General features: G+C 48.1%; 2 protein-coding genes across 2 annotated transcripts; both read left to right on the top strand.

The window, feature by feature from the left end:
- Positions 1-3,179: 3,179 nt before the first annotated feature.
- LOC123989074 lies at positions 3,180-3,779 on the top strand. The gene has a single exon (XM_046289784.1). It carries the CDS (start codon positions 3,180-3,182, stop codon positions 3,777-3,779), a length of 600 nt encoding a protein of 199 aa, XP_046145740.1.
- Positions 3,780-4,002: 223 nt separating this feature from the next.
- Positions 4,003-4,668, top strand: LOC123989073. The gene has a single exon (XM_046289783.1). It carries the CDS (start codon positions 4,003-4,005, stop codon positions 4,666-4,668), a length of 666 nt encoding a protein of 221 aa, XP_046145739.1.
- Positions 4,669-11,892: the final 7,224 nt, after the last annotated feature.

The following is an 11,892-nucleotide window of genomic DNA, read 5'->3' as shown; positions in this document are numbered from 1 at the left end:
ATCAGCACAGCACACCACAGCACATTGCTCATCCTCGCAGGGAAAAGGACCCGCTGTCGCCGACAACGCCCACGCGCCAACGCGTCTATAGCAGAGGCGGGTGAAGAAGAAGAGGAAGGAGGAGTAAAATAGAGGAAGAGCGACGCAGCCGATCACTATTAGTCATCCTACGACAAGCATCGCTGAGTAAGTAAGTATTGAGTGATCATTTGTCGATTAACGTTTATCGCACCATCCTTGTTTGTTCAGCCTGCCCGTTTAAACACTACTATTGTTGCTGATGTTGGTGTTAGTTCCGCTGCCGTTGCTCCTATTAATACGTAGCTGGTTAGTCCTTGATTGTCAACCATGCTGGATATTGGCCGAATGCCGACTGTAAATAGCTGTTCGGTTTGCCGGTGTCCATATTGTCATTAAATGTACATTGATCTGTAGGAAGGCGTCGGTATATTACATTATATCTAATGTAGATATAGTAATAATGATATTGTTATTAAATGCACACTGATCTGAGCGTGTGAATCAGCATATTACATTATATCCAGTGCAGATTTAGTAATAATGGTTCGTTTTTTAATGTATATTATCTATCTAATGCAGATATAGTAACTATGATATTGTTAGTAACTGTACATTGATCTGTAGGAAGGAATCAGTGTATTACATTATACCTAGTATAGTTATAGAAATAATGATATTGTTATTAAATGTACATTGATCTGTGGGAATACGTTAGTATATTACTTTATAGCTAATATAGATATATTAATAATGATATTGTTATTAAATGTACACTGACCTGAGGGTGTGGATCAGTATATTGCATTATACCCAATGTAGATATAGTTTTTTATTGCATATTACATATCTAATGCAGATATTGTAATAATGAGATTGTTTTTAAATGTACATTGATCTGTAGGAAGGAATCAGTATATTACATTATATCTAGTATAGTTATAGTAACTCGGAGTGCCCCAACCCCCGAAAGGGGCGCGGGGAGCCAGGACGACCTCTGGTCGATCCAGGCTGAGCCCCAACAGAGCGCGTCTCCGGGTGGCGGATAGAAGGACGACCGGGTGCGTGAAGTGGGCCCCGAGTACCGTGGAACGGGATGCCTCTGGTGACCAGGAAAGGGAAAAGGCGCGCCTACCGAGTGCCCCGGCCAATGGGTTGCTATTTCTGACCCCCGAAGGCCTAAAAACCCTCGGAGGGGAACTAAAGCCCCGTCGCGGACCAGCTCCCCAAGCTAAGGTGTAAGCAATCGTGCCGAGAGCTGGATGGCACCGGGGTAATGGTGTCACGAATGTTGCCCTTGGGGTACCAGGCGCCCCCCATTGTATCTAGCCTTACTCCTGCAAGCGGGCTCTGCAGGGGTAGACCCATACTTCCCGACTACTCTTGGGACATACATGGAAAACAAAAACTCTAAAATGATCAAAAATGACACTCAGACAAACACAGACACAAATATGGACACGAACACGGACACGAACACAAGAACAACAAACACAAACACCAACTTGAACGCACCCGGAAGCGGGCTGGTTGAGGAGGGAAGGGACCCAATTCTGGTGACCGCCTCCGAAACACCGCCGACGGGCGGTTCTGTGGTGAGTATGTCTGCGGCGGGCGAGGTCACAACCTTGCCGGCTCTAGACTTACTCACCCTCAATGAGGAGCCTTCCTCCGGCGCAGCCGGGGCCGACCAGGGAGCAATCCCAGGACCGAACCCGGTAGCACGAAGGAAGGTAAAGCCAAGCGGAGCAGTCAGAAAGAAGAAGGCCCGCATGACGCTCTTAGCGCTGGCGGAGACTTCCGACAAGACGGCTACCGCTGAGACAACGAGCAAGGCTGTGATGGCCCCTGCGACGGCCGCTGCGAGGGGGGAAACCTCGGTTACCGGGAAACCCCGCGCAGGGACGTCGCAGGTGGGCGGCAAGGGGGCGGAGGGTAAGGGGCTCAAAAGGACCCGACCATCCGTCTCCCCTAACACTCAGCCTTGCGCGAAGAAAAGACAAAGGATCTTTCCTTCGCCGAAAAGCTTCAGTGAGGCGCTGACGGCGGAGAGGAGGCTGGCAATCGCGCCGGCCAACTACCCGGAGCCGACCCTCACTGAGATGCAGGCTTCCGCCATCGTGCAGGCGATTGTGGGAGCGTTTTATGGGCTCCAAAAAGGGGAGACCATGCCGCGCTTCGACGAGTGCCGGTCGGAGGAGGCCTGCTACTGGTGACCTGCGCGGACACTGGAGCGGTGGAATGGCTGAGGGCCATAGCCACCACAATCTGGCCTGGGAGGGGGCAGTCCTCCAAGTGCTGGATGGCCGGCGCCTCCCAAAGCTCAAAAGGATGGTCACGGTCGTCCCCGGCCCTCCGGTGGCCACGGAGACCATTCTAAGAATGATGGAGGGTCAGAACCCGGGGCTCCGCACGAACCTTTGGAGAGTGTGGAGCAGGAGAGTGGGGCCGAATTTGGTAACTCTCGTCCTGGTGGTTGACCCTGCGTCATACAGCCTCATCAAGAGGCAGGGTTCTGAGGTCCACGTGGGACTGCGCGGGGCACTCAGAGAGTGACCTGCCAGGACCACGGAGGAAAAGAAGAACCCCAACACGGTTCCAGGGAACAAACCGGGACCAACAGCCCTGGTGATGGAGGAAGGGTGAGTGGTGTGGAAGGAGGAGAAGAGAAGTGGAGCCTAGGGCGCTGGCAACGGCGCGCACGGAGACCCTCGCCCCCTGCGTCGACACCCTCCCATCCACCCCACCCAGGAGCTGCAACATAGGAGCGGCGGCCGCCGGATCCTCCCAAGGACCGAAGGCCGCCGAAACGCAACCTCCGTCCAGTGGGAATATCCCCAAGGCAGCAATGTCAAGGGGAAGGCCGACCACGGCGGAGGCAACGAAAAGGACCGGCCTTGTGGGTGTGCAAAAGGGGAGCCAACGCACCCTGATACACACCCTGAAGGCCGGTACCAGGGGTGGAAGAAGGATGGGCCGTGGCAAGGGCCCCCCTCACAAGTAGGTGTAATGGCCCCAGCGGGGAACATATCGCACCTACTTCAACCAAGCGAGACTGGACCTCATCTGACACAAACAAGGTGCTAGATGGTACCAGATTCTCGCAGATCAATTTTCAACATTGCAACGCGGCAACGGACATCCTCCTGTGCCGCCTAACGATGGGGCAAACAGATATAGCCCTCATACAGGAACCTTGGATCCACAAGGAACGTGTAGGAGGGCTAAACACGGGGTGTGGCTCACTCTACTATGATGCCACATCCACAAGGCCCAGGGCCTGTATCTTCGTTAAAAAGGAGATAGCGGCCCTGAAACTCAATGAATTTTGTACAACTGATCTTTCAGCGGTTAAGGTTAAACGTAACCTCGGGGGGAATACGTCAGAGCTGGTGGTATGCTCGGCGTACCTGCTGTACGACTCTGAGGACCCTCCACCCACGAGGGAACTCAGGGCCCTGATAGATCACTGTGCTGTCAATGGTCTGCACCTGGTGATCGGCTGCGATACCAACTCGCACCACACCGTATGGGGCAGCACTAATACCAACGGTAGAGTCACAGCTCTGCTGGAATACCTCGCCACCACGGGTCTGGAGATCCTTAACATAGGCTCCTCCCCCACCTTTGTCACCTCCCGTAGACAGGAGGTGATTGATTTGACCCTGGGCTCCGCCAAGGTGACACAGGTCATTAAACACTGGAAGGTACGGGACGAGAGCATACTCGAGACTTACAGGAACCCAAAGGCCACCAACTGAGCACTATAGAGAAGGCCTGGAAGGGAGGCTAAAGGGGAACTGTCAGCGTCCCAGGACCGTAGGCGAAATTGAGCAAGCGGTGGAGCATCTGAGCTCCGCCATTACTCAAGCCTACGAGGCTGCCTGCCCGGCCAGAATCAGAAACAGTAGCAAAAGGGTCCCCTGGTGGAACAAGAAATTGGACCAAGCCAGGAAGGACACCCGCAAACTACTGAACAAAGCCATGAAGGCCAACTCGGAGCTAGCTTGGGACAACTACAGGAAGTCTCAGCAAGCTTACAAAAAGTTAATAAGAACCAGCAAGAGGACGGCCTGGAAGACCTTCTGCAAAGAAACCGAGGCACTACCCGTACTTGCCAGGTTAAGGAAGGTCTTCACGATAGGCCCCTCGCCGAGGTTGGATCGCCTCAGACTTTCCAACGGAAGCCTGACGAATAACCACAAAGAAACACTAGAACACCTTATTCAAACACACTTCCCAGGCTCAGTAACAGAGGATCGGGAGCGGCGCCGTAGCGATACCGCACGCACCGACCCTGTTCCAGCGGACTGGGAAATAGCTGAAAAGGTGATAAATACGGACAGGGTGAAGTGGGCCATCGGCTCCTTCAAAAGGTTCAAGAGCCCAGGCACTGACGGCGATCTTCCCAGCACTCCTCAAGAGGGTGGAGAGGACCTGTACAGGCGACTGGGCCAGATCTTCAAATCCTGCCTAGCGAAGGGCTATGTATCCAAAGCCTGGAGATACTTCAAGGTAGTGTTCATCCCGAAACCAGGAAAGAACAACTATGACCTTGCCAAGTCGTATAGACCCATCAGCCTCACCTCTTTCTTGCTTAAAACGCTGGAGAGGCTGGTTGAGGTACATCAGAGACGAGGTATTGGCTAGCAAACCGCTGCACCCCTCTCAACACGCCTACCAAAACGGCAAATCCACCGAGACGGCACTTCACAACCTGGTAGGTCTAATCGAAGGTACACTATCGAACGGTGAATCTGCTCTCTGCATCTTCCTCGACATCGACGGGGCGTTTGACAACACCCCTCACGATGCTATACAGGAAGCCGCGATGAGATACAATATTAAGGACTCCGTCGTAAGATGGATCCACAATACGCTGACGAACAGAACAGTCACAACAAGCCTGGGAGAGGAGGCGGTGAGGCCCGACGTCGCGAGGGGCTGCCCCCAGGGAGGAGTCCTGTCCCCCCCTTCTGTGGACCCTCGTGGTTTACGAACTCATACGTATACGCACCACAGAAGGCTTCGAGGTTCAGGGTTACGCCGACTACCTTACGATCACGGTCAGAGGCAGCCACCCGCTAGATTTAGCGAGGAGGTTGCAAAAGGCTATCACACTTGTGGAATCCTGGTGTCGATCACACTCGTTCTCGGTAAATCCGAGCAAAACGGAGTTGGTCCTATTTACAAGAAGAAGACGCTTTTATTTTAAGGCTCCTCATCTTTTTGGGACGCAACTACAACTCACAGATGAGATAAAATATCTTGGAGTAACACTAGATAAAAAACTCACCTGGAAGAACCATGTGAACAAGCTGACCCAGAAAGCAATTAGCACCTACTGCGCCTGCCGCAGAATGTTTGGCCCCGCATGGGGACTCAAACCAAGGATGGTGAGGTGAATATACCAGGCCATCCTTGAACCTATTACAACATACGCCTCGATTGTGTGGTGGACCTCCACGAAGAGGGGAGCACACAAAAGGACAATAGAAAGAATATACCGAATAGCGTTGTTGAGGATAACAGGTGCGCTCCCCACCACGCCCACTATGGCAATGGCTACTCGATATCAAGCCACCCCATCTAGTAGTGATGGCTTGGAGAGCGGCCACCCGCCTGCATCAAGCTGAAGAATGGTACCCGTCGAGCGGTGGGCACACCGAGATCTTAAGGGATCAGGGATCGGAGCTAATTCTGATCCACGGGGGAACCGCTGCAAGACGGAGTACCTTTTCAGACGGGAATACGACTTAATCATCCCAGAAAAGGAGAAATGGCTGGAAGACCCTAACGGCATCCTGACTCCGGGGGGACTGGTCTGGTTCACAGACGGTTCCAAGACCGGATCTGTCACCGGAGCCGGGGTAGCGGGGGAGAGCCCAAGAGTCGAAATGACCCACAAGCTGGGCCACCACGTTTCGGTCTTCCAAGCAGAAGTGTTCTCCATCTGGGCCTGCGCCAAATACAACTTGGAAAGGACCCACTCAGGAAAACACATCTATTTTTATCCGACTTCAAAAGGAGGAGGATACTGAATTCGATGAGTATATATATTTTCTTTTTTTTTCTGGATTTGTTCACCGATTGCGCCGAGACGATGGACCAATCGGAACGAAACCTTTTGCATCTTGTAGGATATGTCTTCCGATTGGTCCCGTTAAAAAAACTTTTTGCATTTTTTCATTCCGAACGCTTTTTATTGCAAAAAACGTGCTATTTCATGTACGTGCGGTGTACGTTCGCCGATTACTCCGAGGCGGATGGACCAATCGGAATGAAACTTTTTGCGTCTTGTATAGTACAACTCCCCATGGGTCCCGTAAAGAAAATATTTTGCATTTTTTTTTATTCCTAACGACTTTTTTTTCTAAATGTACGTTCGCTGATTACTCCGAGACGGATGGACCAATCGGAATGAAATCTTTTGCGTCTTGTAGGATATGTTTTCCCATTGGTCCCGTTATAAAAACATTTCGCATTTTTTTATTCCGAACGGTTTTCATTATTGCAAAATAAAACGGGAAGTTTCTAATCTCTAATAGAATGACTTCAATAATCCTTTAATATATTGTCGGGGGGCATGATTCTGAACAACTTTTTCATTATGCATAATTAACGGAAACCTTTAGTTTTCGAAATATTCGTGCAAAACTATTGTTATTTTTTCTGCCTTTGTTCGCCGATTATTCCGAGACGGATGGCCCAATTGGAACGAAACCTTCTGCATCTTTTAAAGTATGTCTCCCCATTGGTCCCGTTAAAAAAACATTTCGAATTTTTTTATTCCGAACGGTTTTTATTGCAAAATAACGGGAAGTTTCTAATCTCAACATGGAATGACTTCAATGATCCTTTAATATATTGTCGGGGGCATGATTCTGAACAACTTTTTCATTATGCATAATTAACGGAAACCTTTAGTTTTCGAGATATTCGTTGAAAAACTATTGTTATTTTTCTGCCTTTGATCGCCGATTATTCCGAGGACGGATGGACCAATCGAATGAAATCTTTTGCGTCTTGTAGGATATGTCTTCCGATTGGTCCCGTTATAAAAACATTTCGCATTTTTTTATTTCGAACGGTTTTCATTATTGCAAAATACGTTCTGGTTCAAGGAATGCCCCGATTGCGATGAAAGATTTCACATTTCGTAGATCATTCCGCGATGATCCGACTTCCCAAATTTACGTAACTTCTTATTGTTAATAACTATTGTTATTATAACAAAAAGCCTATTCTTTAGGGTTACCCTCCAAGGAATATACCGATCGCGATTTTTCAAAACATGTCCCTGCAAGTAAACTTCGAATACTGCTCGTTCCACTAAAAGTGTGAAATAAAATAATTTTTAACAAAAAAAAATTCGACTTCAAAATGCACTAAAAAGTATAAAATAATTTCCATTTCATTTATACTGTATTCCACAGCTATTTATACAATCTACTTAATCATTAAATAGGATACTAAATATATTTCAAGGTTTCGGAGGCGGCGCAAATTAAAAATACCCGAACAAAACGGTGCTTGCCAATAACGATTTTATTGTGGTATGGCAAACTGGTAATTAATGAGTCGTAAGAGAAAAATTATAGGTCCGGCTGAAAACATTTGTAATTGGAACGATTGTATGAGAAATTGGCAGCACTCCTGATGTACATGCACTATACTGCAGTTCACAAGAGACCATACTTAACTCGCGCATCTCACTAGGTCTAGAGAGATTTTTAATGACGTGTGTTATTCCCCTCTACAGCTTGCTTCTTATTATACTTTGCGATTCATATAAATGGTGGGCAGAATATATGACGTACGATAACTGAAAACCGGTGATGATATTTGTAAAGTTTCACGATGCAATGAAAATTCTATTATTTCCGGAAAACATGATGTGAACGCAACGTAAGAAGCAAGCTGTAAAGGGAAATCACACGCAACTATTAAAAATCTCCTAGACTTCAGTAGGTCACTAGCTGCGCGAGTTAAGTGCGGTCACTCGTGAACTGCAGTATAGTTAATTCGCAATGGGTTTGTTAATTCCCGTTGAATATTGTTTACTTGAAACTATCAAATGGGTGATTTATCATAGGTTGCCTGACGCCGGAGTTAGGATCTTCCTAGTAGAGGAAAAGTTTTTTAATTTTGCCGCCGCCTCCGAAAACTTTGAAATGTATTTGGTATCCTATTTAACGATAAGTAGATATTATTTAATAGTATGGAATTATTGGTTTAAATGAATAGAAATTATTTTATACTTTTTAGTGCATTTCAAAGTCGGATTTTTTTTTGTTAAAAATTATTTTATTACAGTGACAGGTACCATTGGTCCCAAGGGACTGAGTGGCCCGGCTAGCCTCAACAAGCAATGATAATAATAATAATAGTTATAGCATAATGATATTGTTATTAAATGTACATTGATCTGTAGGAAGGAATCAGTATATTACATTCTAGCCAATGTCGATATATTAGTAATGATATTGTTGTAAAATGTACGTCACATACCTAATGTAGATATAATAATAATCATATTGTTATTAAATGTACAATGATCTGATGGAGTGGATCAGTATATTACATTATATACAGTGTAGATATAGTGGTAATGGCACTGTTTTTGAATCTATATTACATTACTAATGCAGATATAGTAGCAATGATATTGTTATTAAATGTACATTGATCTGTAGGAAGGAATCAGTATATTACATTATATCTAGTATAGTTATAGTAACTCGGAGTGCCCCAATCCCCAAAGGGGCGCGGGGAACCAGGACGACCTCTGGTTGATCCAGGCTGAGCCCCAACTGAAGCGCGTCTCCGGGTGGCGGATAGGGAGGACGACCGGGTGCGTGAAGTGGGCCCCGAGAAACGTGGAACGGGACGCCTCTGGCGACCAGGAAATGGAAAAGGCGCGCCTACGGAATGTCCCGGCCAATGGGTGCTATTTTTCACCCCCGAAGGCCTAAAAACCCTCGAAGGGGAACTACCATATAGCCCCGTCGCGGACCAGCTCCCCAAGCTATAGTGTAAGCAATCGTGCCTAGAGCTGGATGGTACCGGGGTAATGGAGTCACGAATGATGCCCTTGGGGTACCAAGCGCCCCCCCATTGTATCTAGCCTTACCCCTGCAAGCGGGCTCCGCAAGGGTGGACCCATACTTCCCGACTACTCATGGGAAATATGGTACATGGAAAACAAAAACTCTAAAATAAACAAAAATGACACTCAGACAAACACGGACACAAACATGGACACGAGCACTGACACGAACACAAGAACAACAAACACAAACACCAAATGTTCTATGACATTTTTTGATCAGACGCGTAGTTTTTTGAGATATATCGGATATTTAAAAGTTCCGAAGCCGCACCAACATTATAGAGGATGAAAAAAACACTGTGGCCCCTTTCTTTTGTGGTAACTCTGCCACTATTCTAAGCTGTATTTCCACTAATTCCCAGCTGTAAAGTGCCACTTCCAGCTCAGCTGTGCAGAAAGAAGACCAAGAAGAAGAAGAAATATCTCGGAATATGTGCGTGACGCCCCTTTCCTTGAGGTATATCTACAAACATCTCGGAAACGGGGTGTGATCTATGGCAAACATTTAAGAAACCTTTTTGTATGAAATTCAATTTCCTACTATTTACTGTTGCTATCATCTTTTTTGATCAGATGCGTAGTTTTCGAGATATATCGAGATATTTTTAAAGTTCCGAAGCCGCACCAAACATTATAAGGATGACGAAATCACATGTGTCCCCCTTTCTTGAGGTAACTCTGCACTATTCTAAGCTGTATTCACTATTCCCAGCTGTAAGTGCCACTTCCAGCGCAGCTGTGCAGATGACGAACAAGAAGCAAGAAGAAATATCTCGGAATATGTGCGTGACGCCCCTTTCCTAGAGGTAAACCTGCAAACTATCTCAGGGAAACCGTGCGAGTCTATGGCAAAATCTAAGAGACCTTTTTTTTGTAGGAATTAATTTCCTACTATTTATGTTGTATGACTTTTTTGATCCGATGCGTAATATTTACGAGATATATCGAGATATTTAAATGTTCCGAAGCCGCAGCAACATTATAAGGATGAAGAATCACTGTGGCCCCTTTCTTGAGGTAACTCTGCACTATTCTAAGCTGTATTCACTATTCCCAGCTGTAAGGCCACTTCCGCGCAGCTGTGCAGAAGAAGAACAAGAAGAAGAAGAAATATTCGGAATATGTTGCGTGACCGGCTATTTTCCTTGAGGTAAATCAGCAAATATCTCGGAAACGGGCGGGCTATGGTAAAAATGTTAAGAGATCTTTTTTCATAGGAAATCCAAGTTCGGTACTATTTATCTTCTATGCATTTTTTGACTCAGATTCGTAGTTTTCGAGAAAATATCGTGATATTAAAGTTTCCGAAGCCGTACCAACATTATAAGGAAGAAGAAACACTGTGGCCCCTTCATTGACGTAACTCTGCACTATCTCAAAGCTTTATTCACTATTCCCTAGCTGTAAAGCCACTTCCAGCGCAGCTGTGCAGAAGAAGAAGGCAGAAGAAGAATAAGAAGAAATATCTCCGAATATGTGCGTGATGCCCCTTTCCTTGAGGGAAATCTGCAAACATCTGTCAGAAACCGTGCGAGCTATGGCAAATCTTAAGAGACCTTTTTGTAGGAAATTAAATTTCCCTACTATTATGTTTTATGACATTTTTTGATCAGACTGCGTAGTTTTGGAGCTATGGCTCCAAAAAACGCGGAATCTCACTGCGAATCGTTTCCAATTTTACAAAATATCCTTAAATAATGTCCAGTTTATACTAACACCCCGAACACCGGAAATCACGACGTCGAAATGCGCGTACAAGGCACATCACGTTTCTTATTTAACAATAAATTAACAACAATATTTAATCAAAAACGACAAATAGCACTTCCGAAACCACATAATAAAAATGATTTTACCAAAAAAACGCGAATAACTAAGCCGATATCCACCGCGTTGAAAATCTAACCACGCAACGATCCGCGAAAACACGTCGCTCTCCTTGACGCGTCGAGCGGGGAATCCAACCTTTTTTTTTTTCGTGGGAAATCTTACATAAGACCCCCCGCTACCGAGGGGGAGGGCAAGCGGGGGAGTGTCAGATTCCTACTGACTAAAACACCACGGCGACCTCCTCTGGCGTATGGCAGAGGCTCCGGGACCTGATTACTATAATCCGGAGCTCCCCCGCCGTGCGCTGGCAAGCGCCCCTCAACGGGGGAGTAACAGCTCCCCCAGCCGGCAACCAGGGTTCGCACCCGGTGCCGGCTCCATCGCGGGGGCAACTGCGTGCAATGGCGGCAGGGCCCCCCGCCCGTACCGCCGGCAGTCGCCGCGCCTCGATCTCCTCACAGGCTACGGGGACGAGCAAACCCCCCGCCCGCCCGCGAGGAAGGTCAGGCGCTGTCCTTCGCTCCGCCGGCTTTCCGGTGCGGCTACACCCCGGGCCCGCGTGCAATGGCGACCAACAGGGCGCCTGCGGCCCGCCGAGTCGTCCCCCTGTGGGCTGCGGTGAGCCGTGGCCGGCCACCCTCCAGGGGACCTCCCTCGGCTCCGCTGCCCCCCCCCCCTGGGGGGCGAGCGCCACTCCCAGCGTGGGAGGGAGACGCCACTCTCGTCCAGAATCGCCTGGCCCCCCAGAGGCGGACGGAGAGGGCCCCGATTGAGAACGTGGTCCCCACCCGCCCGCCCCCGGGTCCGACCGGGGTCCAGGGTCATTTCGTCCGGGGCGGGAGGGTACACCGCGACCCCTCCCCCCCCCACAAGAAACACCCCCCGTAAAATCTTCCCCTGGATGCGAAGATACACTACCCCTTCCCGCATCC

The sequence above is a fragment of the Osmia bicornis genome, unplaced genomic scaffold (assembly GCF_907164935.1).
Source record: "Osmia bicornis bicornis unplaced genomic scaffold, iOsmBic2.1, whole genome shotgun sequence".
In the NCBI taxonomy this organism is placed as follows: Eukaryota; Metazoa; Arthropoda; class Insecta; order Hymenoptera; family Megachilidae; genus Osmia; species Osmia bicornis.
The sequence above is the reverse complement of the archived record's forward strand: the minus strand, read 5'-3'. Positions and strand labels throughout refer to the sequence as shown.

What these genes read in the sequence shown, in the direction of transcription:
- LOC123989073 (XM_046289783.1), top strand. Translation starts at nt 4,003, where the DNA reads ATGAAGGCCAACTCGGAGCTAGCTTGGGACAACTACAGGAAGTCTCAG.
- LOC123989074 (XM_046289784.1), top strand. Translation starts at nt 3,180, where the DNA reads ATGGGGCAAACAGATATAGCCCTCATACAGGAACCTTGGATCCACAAG.